The following is an 18,547-nucleotide window of genomic DNA, read 5'->3' as shown; positions in this document are numbered from 1 at the left end:
TTCCTTAATGTTTGTGTCTGCTCATTGCAAATTTAAATATAGTACTAAATATATATTTGAAATGACACTAAAAAAAACATTTAAAATCACAACTACGTCTTGTCAGGAATGCACATTACGTGGGAACGTTAAAATAAGTCATTTAGGCAAGAATCAGAGCGATATATAAAGTTTTCCTTCTAGAGAGGCACACTCTCTCTCTCTCTCTCTCTCTCGAGGTACACAGTTTACAATCTACGTTTTCTACATCAAATAATACAGCGTCTATAAGACGAGTGCACTACAGCGGGAACTAAAACAACTAAATTATACATAGGAGGTGGATCACATGCCAGTCGTGTAGCGTGTGCACTCTCACGGTGACACACACAGAAAATATACGCGCTATACAATAAAAACTGAACTAGAGGTGGACGATGACGTCAAAATGTTTCCGACATATGATCCTGACCTATGACGTCATAACTGCCCTCTTTCTTCTGAGGTTGAAAACAACATAAACAAACCCATTTGCCACATTTAAATACTCCGTTTTGCATTTGAGCAATTTCATTTGAGGAAAAAACTATTATTTGCATCACTCTGACGCTTTTGACATCATCGCATCCTCAGCTGTGTAACTCTTTCCATCGTTTGCTGCTTTTTTTTTTTCAAGGATTTGTGTAACTGCTCTGACGGGTGAGGCTCCTATGAACGCCTTCTTTGGTAGCTGAATTCATTTGTCATATTACCGGACATTTAAAGTTTTTAAGTCTTTCAACGGCCCATCCCGAAACTCAACGGACGACAACACATGTAGGATTATACAAGCAGGGAGTGTAGTACAGTAACGATTAAAAGCTGGTTGTGCTTTTTACAGCTGCTCTTCAAAAATGACGACACATCCAAGTGAAGAAAAGCCTGTGATGAATGGCAACAAGTGTGAGATAATTCCAGAGGAGAGTTCAGATGTTCTCCGGTATAAACCAGAAGAGGAAATGTCTGAGAATACCTCTTTGCAGCTTTCTTAGCCGTGGAAACATTCGCCTGCGTCTGCTGCGCTGAAACCGTTCACTATGTCCTGCAAGATGCAAAGGAAAAAAGGCAGAGAGAGAGTGTTTGTGAAAACACCGTAGCAGAGAGGGAACGAGAAGTTTGTTTTGACTGGCATTGACGGAACATTTAGGCTAATATTAAAATCTGAGGTCACCAGCTGAAGTGAAACACGCAACACTCTGTTCCCTGTTTCTGAAGCTGCAGAAAAACCAAGGTCACTTTGTGGGCAAGAGCACAGGGGTGTGGTGGGGGGGGGGACATGGAAAAATGACAACATCTATTTTATTCACATCCAAGATGTTTGTAAAAGGCTCTGTTGTTTGTTGTGAACATCCAAGTAAAATGGAAAACAGAGCTTTGTGTGTTTTTGTGTGACTGAATAAACTGCCTAAGTATTAGATTTTTTGGTTTAAAATACAGTAGAAGTCAACAACAATAGATGTTGCAAACAAACCATAAAGGTAAAGGACTAAAGACCCTTATTTGGGCAAAAATAATGAATAAAATGATGAATAATGTTGAGATTATGAATACCATATACAATAAATCATAGATAAATACCTTGAAGAAACACAACTTCACACTGAGAAGACGTCACAGTTTCTTTAGCAGTGTCTTTCTTTTTATAAAACAATTTTGATATGATGCTTATGTACTTGTACTTGAAACTGTATTTTTGTCAAACATTTATTTCTAAATCTATGATTATCATTAATCCTATGATAATCATAGATTAATACTTTATCAGGCCTTGCCTAGAATACTTGAATGTATTCTTTACATTTGTATGTGTTGTAGAGCAGGTGCAATATTCATCTTTCTTATTCTGTTTTAGTATTCTGTGAATCATATGTCCTTTGATGACTGTGCAGTGTATTGTTCTGCAGCTGTTGAATCACGTTTGCCGAGTACAGTAAAGTACATTTCGTTACTCTTACAATCAGAAACATTCTCATAACATTTACAGTATCTAACTGACCTCTTTTTGCTCTGACCCTTCCGATGCTTCAGAGAACTGCATGGTGGGTAAAGTGGGGGGCAGGGACGTGCGTGCATGTGGAGGGTTGCCCATGCTGTAAAGACGCGGCCGTTTGATCTGGTCTTCGCTGGACAGCGGAGTGAAGCTGTTTCTCCTGAGGAAAGCTGGCGGTACGACATCACTGTGGCGTTTATCCTGGTAAGAGAAGAGCAGACAGAAGAGCAGCAGTGAATAACACGTGTCCTTTTTATGATTGTGCTAGTTAAAATCGTCCATGATCTGAAATCACTGTGGCAGTGAGAAGGCAAAGAAAGAAAAACCGCTGCCCGGGACAAACACCACTAAATATAGAAGCCATTTCACCAGACAGGATATCTCTCACCACATTTAACAAGTGCTTTCCCAGTGTTTCTGTCATTGTAACACCCACTCTGTCTAGAAGTGAGCAAAACTGAACAGATTGGGTCCAACCAAAAGAGTCACTGGAGGTTACGATTGTTCACTTCCTAAAGATAGGAATAGACATGTATGCCCAGACCAGAGGGTTAAAACCAGGGCTGTCAAACTCAAACTCAAAAACTGGGTCAAGATTGGATGAAATATTAAAAATGAAGAAGAAACATAGCTTATAGATCAAATAAACAATTAAATTAAAGATGTTAAGATATATTAATGAGTGCAATGGTTGTTTTTCATCAAAGAAATGTCAATGTCCAACTAAACCAGGGGTGGGCAAACTACTGCCCGCGGGCCATATACGGCACTTTGGGCCTTTTAATCCGGCCCGCCGAACCTGTCTAAATTATCAAATAATATTATTAAACCATATTTAAATGGAATTTTCCCTGCAATGACTGCATTTCCCCAGTAGATGGCACACCCCATTTACAGTGGCCTTTGTTGGTGTATTTACTCTCTTGGTCTCTCTTGGTCGGTTACTCGCTTTTCCCTTTGAACCCTTCCGTAAAAATGAGCGGTCCAAAGAAAAGAAAAGTGGACAGTGAGTGCCGAGTGTTTAGTAAAGAGTGGACAACAAAATATTTTTTCACTGAAGTCCGATCAACGGCTGTTTGTCTGATATGCCAAGAAACGGTGGCAGTATTCAAAGAGTACAATATCAGTCGTCACTTTGCTTCGAAGCATCCTAACTACGCTAGAAAGCAATCAGCGCAAGAACGGGCGGCTACTGCAAAGAGATTGACAGCTAATTTGCAGACTCAGCAAAGCTTTTTTCAACGACAAACTGCGATTCAAAAGTCAAGTACCGAGGCAAGTTTTTTGCTGGCATTCAAACTAGCAAAGCCTAGCAAGCCTTTTTCTGAAGGCGAGTTTTTGAAAGAATGCATGATAGAGACAGCAGGACTCTTGTGTCCGGAGAGCAAAGACAAGTTTGAAAAAGTCAGTTTATCGCGCAGGACAGTGACTCGCCATGTGGAACCGACATCCCCTCTGTCAAATTTTAGAACCCATTGTGCCCCACGAGTCAAAAAGTTACAGTACAGTACAGTAATACAATATGTGTTCCATCTGTCCATTTTTGTATCCTCTGCTCCATTTCAGTAGAATAACACTGGTCAAATCTACAGGTTTGTCTCAGAAAGGATGACTGTGTTAATGTCTATAAAGAAAATGCGAAGTTAAAAGTCAATGAAGTTAAAGAGAAGCCTCCACCCTCCAGTGAACTGGGTCGACAGTGACAACATCAAGAAAAACACAGAACGTGCATTTTAATTTTTTGGGGAATCAAAAAGCTTACTAATGGCCGGTCCCTATGAGTATTGACAGCCTCCACCTTCAGGTCAAACACCTCCACTTTACAACCTAGAAGAAAATAAAGAAGAGAGAAAAATGGCATCTCAAATGTGTCTGGAAAGATTTAGTGAACCAACGACAGAGTAGGGACTTACCATAGGCCACAGGTGTGAGTTTAAGGACAGTGTGTAGGGGACACTTCATGTAGGGCAGGTCCTCTGTGCCAACAAAAAAACAAAAAATGACGTGAGAGACTTTTTCTGTCATCTGTGAAGCTTAAGCTGTGCTCCATTAAAAGTAACAGCACATGTTTCTATGTTGCTGCAGTGCTTCATGTCCCACAAGAATGTCCAGCTGTACCCACACTCATTGGCTTATCTGTGATTTACACAAACCGCTTCCTCTGCTGACAAAGAAAACCCTCCGTCTGCCCAAAGCCAGGTTACAAATCGCATCGTTTATGTTATGTTGTCAGTTATTGAATCTGCTCTGGTGTATTAAGTGCATTTATTTATTTATTTATTTTAAGTCAAACTGAATTTAAGACTCACAAGAGGGTCTGTAGCTTTTTTTTTTAAGATTAAGATTTACTTAATTGATCAAACAAATTAAAGAAATTCAAGCAAAAAATAAATAAATAAACATTCATAGAAATCTGAAGAACAAACATTACTGCAGTGAGCTCATAGAGTGTTTCCTGTATCAGGCACCGAGCTTAATTTGACATTAATTTATGTGTCTTCCACTCCCCCTTGTGGTGATATCAGAAACCTTTTTTTTTTTTTTTTTTAGAATAAATGTTTCCTGACGCACAACTGTGGTTTTTCCACATTGCAACCTTACTCAGTATGGAACAACACCAGTCATTGCTGTAAGTCTATTCTGAATGGTTCTTTGCAGTGACCTGTAGCTTAGAGTGGACCAAGACCTGGAGGCAGATGGAGTAATCTAAACCTAATCCTAATCCTGTTAAATGTCAAGGATTTACAAAACCAGTCAAGGAACAATTCATCTAATTAAACCTATTAAATTAAAACTATTTTTAATTTCCATGGAACAACCACATTGTGTGTGATTATTCTCCAACAGCCTGCTGGTGTATGTAGATATTAGATATTGACACAGGGTGGAGCATTTTGCAGTCAAACTTCTGCTGTTTCTCCTGTTAGACTTCTTCTGCTGTTTATGCTTATACTTATCTTTTTAGTCATGTCTTACTGAAGTTCTGACACTCAAGCAAACAGTATGAACTTGAATAGCTCAATGAAGCTTTGTTTCCCACCGTTAAAGAACTATTAAAAAAATACAATTATGCTTTTGTAAGATAAATATCATGGTGATGCATACCTGCGCCCTTATCCAGGAAATATGCCAGCAAGCAGCGCATGACAGCCTGATGGCAGATGACCAGAACGTTGCCCTGTCGCTCCAGCTCCATGATGACTGGCTCCAGCCGCTGGACCAAGTCCTGGTAGGACTAAAGAGAAAGAGGAGGATAGCATATCAAGTCCAGATAAGTTAATTTGTACATAACATTTATCTTTTCTTTCCCGCTTTTAACATTCTCACTCGCGCTGCCGTTGTAGATTTTACTACATAATAGTTGTTACTGGTGTTTGAAATGTTTGAAAACCTCATCAGTGATGATTTAATCAAAACGTGGTTACCCATGATTATACTCCATCAATATGTTTCTATTTCTATGGATATTCCATTGTGCTGGTTCTGCTCTCTAAAATGCCTTGAGATGCATGAGATACTACCAAAACAAAGTCAGTGACGATTACACATTGTGATGTGTAGTTACACAAGTCTATCACACACTAGAACAGCACCAGTCATTCCCCAGCATTACAGTCAAGTCAAAAAGGAGCTTTTACCTCTCCTCCAGGATAACGGTAGTGATACTTGTCCCGATCCCTCATGGCAAACTCCTCGGGGAACTTTTCCTCAATCATTTTATAGGTCATCTCTTCACACACTCCCTGAAACACAAATAAATAAACAGACCCTCAATTGTATGTGTGTGTATGTGTGTTTGTGTCACTGCTATGGTGATTAAAAAGGGACATACGGCATCTATTTCATTCAGGATCTTCCACTGCTCGTAGGGAACGCCCAGTTCCTCTGCTGTCTGGATGGTGCGTCTCAGCTGGCTGGTCCAAACTTTCAGGTCGGACAGATGGTGTTCTTCAACAAACTCCTTCAGAGCAGCGGCAAACTGATAAAGGACACAGAAAAAAATGACTTAAATAATTAAGTAAAGAGAGGAAGTGTCCATAAAATCCACCTTTTAATTAATCCATTAATCTATCCATTTAATTAAACCTTTTTATCCATCCATAATAAATGAAACTATCATAGTTTTAGCCATTGATTTGTGTCTAAGTGAACAAGGGGCAAGAACAAATCACAAAGGTTATTGTTACACAAATGTAATGTTACTTATTATTACTTATGATAACTTAATTATTAGAAACCTCGAGCGCCATTCTTCCAGCTTCCTACACGAAGCTAAGATGGTGGCTGTAGCTTCATGAACTCAAATTTGTTTAGTATCCAAATTGTGGAAAAATTCCTATATTTTAATGAAATCCTTGAAGATGCTTAATAACATTTACAAATAGAAATAAGTAAGCTGAAGAACCTCTTTCCCTCTCTCTGACAGCTCAGAGTCGCCCCCGATGAGTCCCTCCTGGTTGTGATGGCTCTCTCCGTGCCGACAGAGGTAGATGGAGTGCGAGTGTACGTGGATGTTCATGAGGTAGTAGACAATCTTGCTCTGGATGTAGTCCTGCACTCTGTTGACCAAGAAACGGCAGCCAACGTTTATGACCTGAATGAAGGACAGGTTCCTGAAGGTCAGAGTAAAACAGAGGAAAACAGAAAGCGAGTCAGTTATAAAGATATTTAAAAGGGAAACAAGGGGAAGGAGAAGTTGTTTTGTTTTTTTTTACTTTTGGTGTAGTCTAAATATCCTGATATTTTATCTCTCGCGTGTATTAAACATGTCAGCAGCTCATCAAGAGCAACAAGGTCCAAGAAAACGACTCCTCCTCTTTATTATGACATTTTAAGACACACATCACATCATCTGCCAATATGACAAAGTAACTAAAACAAACACAACTTACATTTTATACACAGCTTTATAATGACTACTTTTGTAGTTACTGCATATCAGCTCTACAAACCAAAAGTCAATAAACATCATCACAATCATCACCATTTAAACAAAATTAGCTCCTGGTTCCTCCTGCAGGACAATGTCTGTAAATGCATATAACTACCAAAGCGGTTACCAAAACGACCAGCATGGGCTTGAATGAGTGTTGTTTGAATTGGGTTATTGATGTGAGAAGTATTGGACAATTGTACCATGATACATAAATAAATAACACAAAAAAATAAACAAAATTACGTCTTACTTGTCATGTTCATCTGGATCTAAAGGTTGGTAGGTCACCTTGTAACACTCTATTCTCTTCAAAAAGTCATCCATGGCACTTTCTTTGTTCCTCTCAGGGTAATCTGGACTGGACACCTTTACATCCTTTATGAAAGAGAGACATTTGTCGTGATGACTTACAGTAACTTTTAACAGTTACGTAAAAGACGTGTTCTCATGATTAAGGCAGAAATGCATAATTTTACCAGAATATTTTGAGCAATCACATCCGGATCGTCGCATATCGATTCCACAAAAAACACCTAAGACAAAAACAGCACAGATGAGAAATTCATGTGAAATAAAAAAAAATCTATCTGCTCAGTAAAATCATCAATGAATGTAATTCTGACCTTGTACGCATTGTCTTTGGCACAACTAAGGATGAGCTCCCTCCTCTCCCTAGTGGTGTTTGTGGCATCAAAGACCTGGCAGAAGATAATTAAATTACAATTAACATTTTTCATGTTTATAATATTTAACTGAGAATGCTGTTCGGCTTCTTGTGTCCTCACAGCGATCTGGCCTCCCTCCTCATTCAGATACACCTCTACGTCATCCAGAGCCACCAGAGCACAGCGTCTGTGGAAACACGATAAGAAAAATAAATTAAAGTCATTAAATATATCTGTAGCTGCCATAATTGCATCCGCATTTAATTGACACAGGTGCAGTGAAAGAAGACACTTGACTAAAGGTAAACGGGTGTGTGGAGATGACGAGAGGAAGGAGGGGACTCTTACTCACTTTCTAATTCTCATTGCTTCTTCGTTGTCGTGCCTGAAAAACTCATAGGATTTGCAAGACTTCACTGCTTCTCTCCTATAAACTCCAAGGTTAAACACTGCAAGAGAGTCGAGAGAAAGGCATGAGAAGGACGACCGTACCGACTGTACTAGTGCTGTGCTCCGTCGAGGCGGCGACCTTCACGTCACCTGCGTCTGCTAAACCAGCTCTTTTGCATTGTATTTACATGAAAACAGAAGCTCAAGTCGACAAATAAAACCACGTAATAGGAAGCACTGACGCGAGTTATGACAACAGACGAACACTAATGCCATTACATTTTTTTTTGTTTGCACTGAATATAGAGGGAGGTTCTTCACACAAATAACAAAGTCCTCTGATGTGTATAATATTTTCTGTGAATACATTATTAAATTAAATGTGTTGGAACATGCACAGAAGTGTGCTGCATCTGCACTGACCCTTGGTCGGCACTCCAATCCAGTTGAGGTAGCGTGTCAGTTTCTTGGCCATGTAGGTCTTCCCCCTTGCGGGCAGCCCAATCATCACTATCATAGTCGGGGAATTGGTCATGTAGGAGGCCCATGCTGCAAAACACGTACGCAAACACACACACAGAGACACATTAACACATTAATTATGCATATTTACCCTCACTTTAAGGTGATAAAAGACACAATAATGACACTGTTTACACAATACTGCAAACATATACAAATATACAGTACACCGACAGCACAGAGTTACAGGGTTGTGAAATCATCCAGCATCACCCTCACCCACTCCCAGTCTAACTTGTCTACGACGTCACTGCTACCTAATAGATAACGTTTCCTGTTGCTTGGCAAACCAAAACATAGTCGTTGAATGGAACACTGCTGGCTTGAACATTAAGTGGAAAATATTCATTTTTTCTCCCCCCCCCCCCACATTTTTCTTGTCAATGTCCACAAAAGATAGTGCTCAAGTCAGAGAAAACAAATCTGTCACAGCAAATACCTGGCTAGACCAGACACGACTTGAAGTATGAGATCTTGTAGACATTTCTGTTAACAGTATGTCTTAAAGTCAAATTGTTACGGTATAATGAGCAAAGTGACATTTCTTGTGACCTTGACTTTGCTAATTACAATAATACCTTTCTTCAAATCCTCATGAATGTACAGTATATAGTAGGAAACTGGAGGTTGCTAGAGTGTTCTTGAAGACGTTTCACCTCTCACCTACAAGAGGTTTTCAGAAAGGCTTCAAAAAGGTGTGTATAGTATAGTATGTGTATATGTGCCTATGCAAACACGCCCTGTACACACTGTATGTGAAGACGGTATGAAAAAAGCTGAGACCAGAGCCTGTTAAAACCAAAATAGAACCAGAGCAGCAGAATTATTACTGCATAATATCGTAAGATATTAACATTTAAAACAAACAAAGTGTTAAATCATTAATAAAGATCGGGTCAGCGCTCGGGGGGTAATGAGTCAACGTTTCACCTTCAGGGCGCACGGAGGAAAAACAAACCACTCACAGCACTTCTTCTCATTGGTCCTTTTGGAATCCACCTGCCCTCCTGAAGCAGCTGACGCAGGTTTTTGCTGCTTGGCAGCCATGATGGACCGGTGTCTCAGTTGGTGTTGGGGACAACAAACTTACAGTCAGTGGTATGATGAGATCAGCATGTCTGGTCTGGTGAAGAGAGAGGACACTGCTGTAACACAAGAAACACTGCTCAGAGACACAGATCTACTATACAGTAATAACGTCAAGTCAATTACCACAAGAGACATGTAATGAGCGCACCGTAAATGAACTCACTATCATTTCCGGCAGGAAATAGCCGTTTATAATCATGTAGCAGTGTAATATTATGGTGTTTGCTGGTGACAGCTGTGAAGAACCACTTGCTATCACTGACCAAGTCATGTGTTTTATTACTTTTTATGTTTGACTGCTCAATAGAGGGGAATCCATATATGTCAGGATAAAAAAAGCTTTCAAACTTACATTTACTGACTAATATATTCATAGTTTTCTTGACTAAGCCATCACTTGGTGCAAAAAAACACCAAAATCATAATGTTTACAGCCCATGAAAACATTCTACAAGACAAGGTTAAATCATTTAACGTGATATTTATGGACATAAAAGTGATGATTGTGTAGAATGATGTAAAATAAAATAAAAATAAAAAAGACCTAATAAAAATCAATGTATTATTATGTGATAAGGTTGATAAGGTGATTAAAAATAATTCGAGGTGGATTATCATGTTAACGGTTCTGGCTCCAGTTACACTACAGTTACAGATATTAAATAGCCGTTAACCGAGATACGTAATTAATAGATAGATGAACATGAGTGTAAACACAGTGACCATGGGGTAGTGACGCTTTGTTAGCGGGGCTACACACGCTGAAAAACTTAGCAAGAGAAGTCTCCAACGCGTTAGACTAACCGTCAAATGTCAGTTTATTTTTATTTTTTTAACGTTGAAAACCTGTCGTCATAATATTTCTCGTCCCGTCATAGCGTCACACATAGCTAGGTAGTGACTGGTGCATTTTAAACACTACGCGGACGGACGCTCGTTCGTCACTTCTTGCCTTTATGGCAGCACAAGAAGAGAAGAAAGCGGGTGTAAAATCCCAAATGTTACGAACTTACCAGACAGACAGACAGACAGACAGACGGAGGTGCCGGTGATGTAAAAGATTCCCTCTTTGCTAAAGCCTAGCCATCGGTCCGTACTCAGCACCAGGAAGATCCTTCTGCCGCTCAGACGTTGCTCCGCCTTTTCGGTCTGCCGCTGCTGCCGGAAGTTTACAACTGTCAACCACTGTGCAACTTCCGCTCATTTCAAAATAAAATCTAATAAAGGTCAAGTGTATAACATTTTTGCAGCGTTAACTGGCAGCAGAGGTGGAAGTAAAGTAAAGCGGAAGTACCAATACTTTGATGAAATATTACTCAAGTAGAAGTAAAAGTAGTCAAGAGCTGGGAGTGACAGTGTGTAGTGCAGCCCCGGAGAGCAACAACCAGGAAACACCAGCGTTATGGACGTTTTTTTTTTTGTCTTTGTCATGGAATAAAAGCTTATTTCCCATAAGTAGTCCAAGATTCATACACGACTGAATTAAGTACCTCCTAGACTACCTACATGAATAATATCAAGTACTTTTACTGTGTACTTTTTGAGTAATCCTCTGTCAAAATACGTAACAAGTACACGATTAAGTCGATTTCGCCCAACTTTGACATGGAATAAAACGCTTAATTCCCATAAGTAGTCCAATATTTATACACCACTGAACTCAGTACTTCCAAGATTACCTGCATGAATAATATCAAGTACTTTTACTGTGTACTTTTTGAGTAATCCTCTGTCAAAATCCCTAACACAGGAGATGATTAAGTCTATTTCTCCCAGCTTTGACATGGAATAAAATGCTTATTTCCCATAAGTAGTCCAAGATTCATACACTACTGAATTAAGTACTCAGCACCAGGAAGATCCTTCTGCTGCTCAGACGTTGCTCCGCCTTTTCGGTCTGCCGCTGCTGCCGGAAGTTTACAACTGTCAACCACTGTGCAACTTCTGCTTATTTCAAAATAAAATCTAATAAAGGTCAAGTGTATAACATTTTGCAGCGTTAACTGGCAGCAGAGGTGGAAGTAAAGTAAAGTGGAAGTACCAATACTTTGATTAAAATATTACTCAAGTAGAAGTAAAAGTAGTCATCTGAAAATGTACTCAAGTAGAAGTAAAAAGTAGTTCATTTGAAATGTACTTTAAGTAAAAGTTACTTTGCGTGAGCTCACACACCCGGTGCGACACAGGATATTACGTCACTTTTGGTGCTAATCACATCTTCATTCGTCTCATTCTGGTGTATATTTTCCCCCTGTAGGTCTTCATTGTGCTGAATTTTTATTTTTACTCAGTAACGGATAGGATTTATGAAGTAACCAAGTACAATACTTGAGTCAATATGTACTCAAGATAAATACAAAATCCTGATTCTAAATTGTACTTAAAAAATACAAAATACACAAAAAGTATTCAATACAGTAAATGTATTTCATTACTTTCCACCTCTGACTGGCAGCCATTGAATTTATTACCAATGTTTGCCTGTGTGTAAGTGTTTTAACACGATAATTGTTCGGCATTACAGCCTTAAATCAGGCTTTGTACTTTAGGGCCTTGCTTTACGGAGGCCACCATTTTACACTGCTGTTTCTACAGAAGCCCAATTGGACAAACTAGCCAGAGTTTTTGTTTTACATTTTAAAATTACTGCACAAAGAAAGAAAGACATAATTTCTGGTGCCCTGATGCTCAACTTTTGATTGGAAAAAAAACAAGACAGACCACATCACACCTGTCTGTTGGTCATTTTACCGTTTTACTTATACGTTTCATTGTTTTTATATTTTATATCTTGTTATTATGGCGATCACTTTGCAAAGCACTTTGATCAACCCCTGGTTGTTTTTATATGTGCTCTAGAAATAAAGTTGAATTGACTTGACTCCCTTGAGAAAGCAGGGGACGAAGGGACTAAAACTAGGGCTGCAACAGTCATTCGATTTACTCATCAACTACCAATTAATTTCCCGAAAATTAAACAACTCACTGATTATTACGGAATAATAATTAAATGAAAATAATTGGTAGCTGCAATGGAAATGGATTGACAAAAACAACCGCAGGCTCTGGAAATATTTAGCAATAGCACTTTATTGAACACAAACAACCCTAAGCCACAATACTGAATGACAAGACCAATTGGCTGCAGCAAACATTTTATAAAATAGATTCAGGTTTAATGTCACTAAATTGTTTCCTTTTTTTTTTTTTCTTTTAACGTCAGAAAGACAGATGCAGGTTTTTCCAAAACAGTGAATGATCTTTTACATATTTAACATTTTTGTAACAAATCATCATTCACATGTTCACACAAAGGAATAACAAGGCAAAGTGCTTTCAGGATTGCATTGTCGAAAAAAAAACAAAAAAAAAACAAAACGACGACATATCGTGAGAATGAATGGCTTGAGGTTTATGCGAGTTGGGCGCGATCGAGTCGTGGAAAAAGCATGAGTGGGCAGAAGAGAGCGGGTTGGGGTGGGAGAGGGTACGGGGTGAGGGGGGTGGGGGGGGGCATAAAACCTCAAACCTTTCACCTTGTCCTGTGCCCCTTGTAGTTAAACTGGATGTAAAATGTCGGGGGCAGCGTGGAGACGAAAAAAACTAAGAAGCAGAATTTGGTTCGGAGCGGACAGATGGATTCAAAGGCATACGGTCGAGGGGTTCAAACTCACCCTCGTTCAGAATTACAAATCCACCTTATTATCTTCCTCGTGACAACTTGTGGTACCTGTGGTATCATTCTAACTTCAGGGCAATCGATGGCTGACCCAGAATGACGCTGCAAAGGCTGACATAGTGTATACGCATGAAGACAGGGAAGCATACGTACAAGAGGAAACCAAAGAAATACACTGTGTTAAGAAAAAAAAAAAAAACAGCCAATGCATGTTTTTTTTTCCCTCTATAAGATGATTCCTCTGACCATTCGCCACAGAATGTTAAAGGGGATAGACTATCCACATAATATGCATCTTAACATTTTCTGGCTTCACATTCCAGTGGTATTTTGTCGTATAAATGCTTCTCATAAATATTTTTTTTCCGACGTCAAATAGACATATACACATACAACACAACCAAGCACACTTTTTCTGAAAGTATTACTACCATTGCTTATGATAAATCTGTATTCCCCTACTGCGATACACTTCTTCTTTTCTTTTTTTTTTTCCAGAACAGGTGGAGAGAGACAAACAACACTCAAGGCTGCAAAACAAGGAGGTAGGAGAAATGCTACTGAAAAAACAGCAAAGTGACGCCAACACGATCGTTTCGCTTAAATAATCATGAGATACACCAGGCGTGAATCAGCTCCAGGTCTTGAACCGTGCTACTGCCACCAGCTGCTACTACAGTCAACGTCTCAAAAAAAAAACAGTGCGACAACTGTATTTTTTTCATCTTTGAAAATGACTTGGAAAATATGTATTTTTCTCACCAAAATGATGATGGCCCAAAAAAAAAAAATAAATTGTACTTGAAGCTATAGTCTGATGCTGACTGGAGTAGCAGCTGTTTACTAACTGAAGAAAATCTTGCAAAAATTGTAAGAATTACTTTACCCTATTTTTCCAGACTAGTCGTGTTTTTTTTCTTTTTTATAGATTGGCTAATTTCAACAGAGTAAAACTTCATTGGTCCTGTTGTCATCACAGGTCTAAAGACCACACTGCTGGTGATGGCATTGACTCCTTTAGACACAGTAGAGTAGTATATTTGCAGATTTGTAAATGAGGTAATTAGCGTTAGGCTAAATAGGGGAACCCTGTCATTGATACACATGCCCTTTTCATTCACCAGCAAAGCAACAAAAGGTTTTCCTCAAACAGTGGGAAAGGACTGTGGAAAAAACGAAATCAACTTTGGAATGTTGGGTGGACGAGCCAACTTTTCTTCTTTCTTTTTTTTTGTTAGTTTTTTAATTTTATTTATCATTATTTTTGAAGGTGCATTGTGAAACTATTTGATTGTTACTCATCACATGCCCTGATTCAGAGTCCCTTTACTGACAATAGGGGCCCGAGATAAGCCACTCAAAAGAGAAACCAGGCAACCCTTTATCAACTTTCTTTTTTGTTTCGTTTCAATTTGCAAGGTATTACGGCTGCATCAGCAGCAGATCAATGCCTGCTTTAAGTCCAGTTGTGAAAGTATTGTTAATAGCTTGCGAGTTGCAATGAGGTGGGTGGCAACATCTACAGTGAAGCGGACTAAATATAAAAACATAAAGAAAAAAGAGACTACTACTACTACTACTAAAATGTCACAGAACATGCAGTACACATCCGTCTACAGTAGAGGCTATTCCTAATAGCACATTCAAGGGGCTCCTAATGGGCAAAATTCTGCGATATGGCTCTGCTTTAGAGTTATCAAGCTCGACGTGAGACTGCCTCCATCGCGGGCTCACAGGAAGGAGTCCATAAGGTGCTCCGTCAGAAGATTGCTGCCTTAATTTCACCTGCACAAATACTTCGCGTCATTCAGTTCAAAAATAAAACACCGGAAAAGTGTTTCGAACATTTTGTTTTCCTTCGTGTAAATACACCCCCCCCCCACTCCCAAAAACCACATCTTTTGCTGGTGAAAACAAACGGCACTTTCAAGGGGAATGTTTTTTTTTTTGTTTTTTTTTACCCTAACGCCACAATCACAGGACCTCCAAAGAACAGATTCTGAAAAACACAGGCTATTCAGTAGATATAAATCTCATGAGTATCTTAACTGTACAAGCTTTAGGCTACACACTGAAAAGGGAAGGACACGTCAAGAACCCTTAATGCTTAACATTGAAAACAAATATAAGGCATTTCATATTTCCTTTTATCCGCATACATCACTGACAGCAGGTCTAAATATTTTAGAGAAAACATTTCATTCAAAGGAGGAAGAGGATGCATATACACATCTACACATGCAAATTAACATGTCCACTGGCTAAAAACCAGAAGTCCAAACTACAACACCGTCAAGTCCATCTATTAGAGAAAAAAAAAACACGCACGCACACACACACACACACGCGCACACACACCTACTCGAATCTGTCGGGAAACTTGTGCACCATTCTTTCTGAGCAGGCAGCTTTTTAAAAATCAGATATTGATCACAGTTTTAAGAACAGAATATCACTTACTCCACTATCAAACGCCACCTCCCTGATAACAAACAAGAGGACCACTTGAAATCCTTCATTTGCTACAGACAAGTGACTTTTGGTGTTAACAGAAAGGGCATATTTAACTCTTTTTTTTTTTTTTCTCTCAACCGAGGAAGCAATGATAAAACACAAGGTTATTGCACTTTCATCTTTTGTCTATTTCAAAACGAGGTCAGCGTTAGAGATGATTCATGCCTTAATGTTGTACCAGGACAACAAAAATGTTACGTCACTTCTATAGTATGATCACACGGTTATTAACACTGCACACAGCTACTACTACTGCAACCCTACTTGGAGTCAGTCTATCCCTAAACAATACAAAACAATCTCCACAATCAAGTTTGCGAACACGGTCACGACAGTTTGCCTAAACACGTTTTCTCGAACGCAGGTACCGCATTTGTTTCACGACGTGGGTCTTATTGTGAGCGCGCGTGATCGTCGACGGACGACAAAGATGAGAACAATCAGAGGAGGCTCTGAAAATCCACACACTTGTCTCTCTACAGTTTAAAGTGTTACTGACAATCAATCCTCCCGTTTTCTGCTCTTCAAGAGGAGTTCGATAGATACTTCTCCCTCGTATGTTGTTGCCTAAATTTGGTCTAAAGGCTCCTCCTCTCCCCCCTGTAAGCCTTCTTTGGATTTGTGCTTTCAAACAATTGAGATCCATCCATTCAATGTGTGATGAGCATGAAATTGCAGTCTGTGCAATGTATATTTCACTTTATGGAATCCAGACTAATGCAGAACAAGTTACTTAGGCTTTTTTTTTTGTTTCTTTCAATAACTCGGATCACGTAGATAGGGTTTTGAGATAGACATGCTAAGAGGGCTTATGGGTCTATGCGCTGTAGTCATGTATATTCAGAGTAATTTCTTTTCCCCCCATTATAAGGCTTCTGAGAAATACAAATGGAAGACCGTACCTTTCGGCAGTAACAAATAAAAGGCACCATGCCACCGCTGTGCTCATTATTCCACAGCTCCTATTGATGGTGGGAAAATTAATAACCAAGTGTTCAGGCAGGGAAAGTGGTCAAACTAGCATTAGTCATACAGTATAATTGTATTGATTCGACATACAGAGGTAAAGGTTTTACGGCTACCTTCATTTTCTACCTTAAATTAGCCTGTACCCTCCACCTTCAATGACGTATGTGTTGGTTGTAATGGAGAGAAACATGTTCAAACGGGGTTACAATGCATTTCTGTGCTAAAAAAAAAAAGAAGAAGAAGAAAACAGGGACTTGTGCATGTTTAGGTCTGACATGCATATATTGAAAAGTTACTCTCTCACAAACACACACACGCACACACACAAGCGCGCACTCACACACTGCAAGAGAGAAATCTACACTGTTAGGAAATGCAAGAAATCACAGAGGATCAATGTCAGCGGATTTTCACACAAAAGATCACTGATGAGGTAAAAATGCAGGTCCAATAAAAACATTAAACAAGGTGCATTGGCTGCGCCTTTATCAGGTAGGAAACATGAGACATCTGCCGACACTAATCTAACACTTTTGCGTAGATACTACATCTCCGATTTAGGCTGGTTTAAGCAAAATTACACTACCCATGACAAGATGGATCACAAAGTTTAACTCTTTGTTAGCATAGCTGTACAAGATTTTTTTTTTTTTTTTCCCCCATAAGAATTTCCTTTTATCCATCTAAATATCTTTTGAGGTACACCACTATTATCCCCAGTGTCATTCGGCTCTGGATAACAAGAGAAGCCAAAGTTGATTGTTTACAAGTGAATTCTGAATTCATTCTTTCACAGTGGCAAATATGGCAAAATCCTAACCTCTCAAAACAATCTCTGCACCTTGGCAACCTCGAGCTATGTGCTACCGTAATTGATTTGTGTGCTTCTCGACACCCACAAATGTCTTGAAAGTCCAAAATGAGCCAAAAAAATAGGATTTTTCAGCGATCCAACCAAGTAGCAGAACTCTACAGGTGATGCGACGTTTTTTTTTCTAGGTACTGCCAGGTATCGTTTCCATTTTCAGCTTTTAAGGCAAAAGGCTCAACAGTGGATCAGAAATGAATTGAAATTTGCCATTTACTTCAAGTAAGAACCGAGACATCAACTGAGGCAAATCAATTCTCAACTGTATATACCATGCTATTTTTTTTTTTTTTTGGACATCAAAAACTTGTTTTTTTTTTCCTGGTAACACACATACACACACGCACGCACACACATGATAATCCAGCTTGTTAAATAAACACACAACCCAGGGATTGCTTTGCCAATACCAAACCAACTATATTCTTCAAAAAAGCCCAATAATAAAAGTCTTCTAACCCTAAATTTTAACAGAATACTCGCATTTAATTACAATATCCCATGCAAATATTTTTTAAATTGTTTTTCCTTTGAATAATTTAACTGGCGAAAAAGACATGCAGCACCAAACACAAATTTTTAATAATCCTGCCTTCTATTGAATAAGTTACGGACCAAGTAAATATGATTTATGTCTAAAGGCAAATAAAGGTTTCTATGGCACTAAATGGGTGTAGCTTAGGTGCATTTTTGTCAAATATAGGCTATTTATGAGTATGTATGATGCCATCTACTGCAGATCTTTTTGTCCCTCTTGTTTTATTGTACTCTAAGGCAGACCTAATGGAATGGATGAGCATGAATGTTCACTTCTTTTCAGCTCTTTCACCTTTTGGGCTACACTCCACACAAAATGTGTAAAGACAAAGTGTGATATAAAACAGCAGGCCTATACTCTAACAAAAAT

General features: G+C 39.0%; 1 protein-coding gene across 1 annotated transcript; it reads right to left on the bottom strand.

The window, feature by feature from the left end:
- Positions 1–1,006: 1,006 nt before the first annotated feature.
- LOC310932246 (6-phosphofructo-2-kinase/fructose-2,6-bisphosphatase 2-like) lies at positions 1,007–9,568 on the bottom strand (the record flags this gene model as incomplete). Its single annotated transcript, XM_083895539.1, has 15 exons — positions 1,007–1,060; positions 2,015–2,209; positions 3,771–3,835; positions 3,922–3,984; positions 5,114–5,243; positions 5,647–5,751; positions 5,841–5,987; positions 6,414–6,621; positions 7,195–7,319; positions 7,421–7,477; positions 7,568–7,642; positions 7,730–7,796; positions 7,962–8,058; positions 8,423–8,548; positions 9,487–9,568. 15 exons carry the CDS (start codon positions 9,566–9,568, stop codon positions 1,007–1,009), a joined length of 1,596 nt encoding a protein of 531 aa, XP_083751665.1.
- Positions 9,569–18,547: the final 8,979 nt, after the last annotated feature.

This window comes from Microchirus variegatus (genome assembly GCF_963457635.1).
Source record: "Microchirus variegatus genome assembly, chromosome: 9".
Classification (NCBI taxonomy): Eukaryota; Metazoa; Chordata; class Actinopteri; order Pleuronectiformes; family Soleidae; genus Microchirus; species Microchirus variegatus.
The sequence above is the reverse complement of the archived record's forward strand: the minus strand, read 5'-3'. Positions and strand labels throughout refer to the sequence as shown.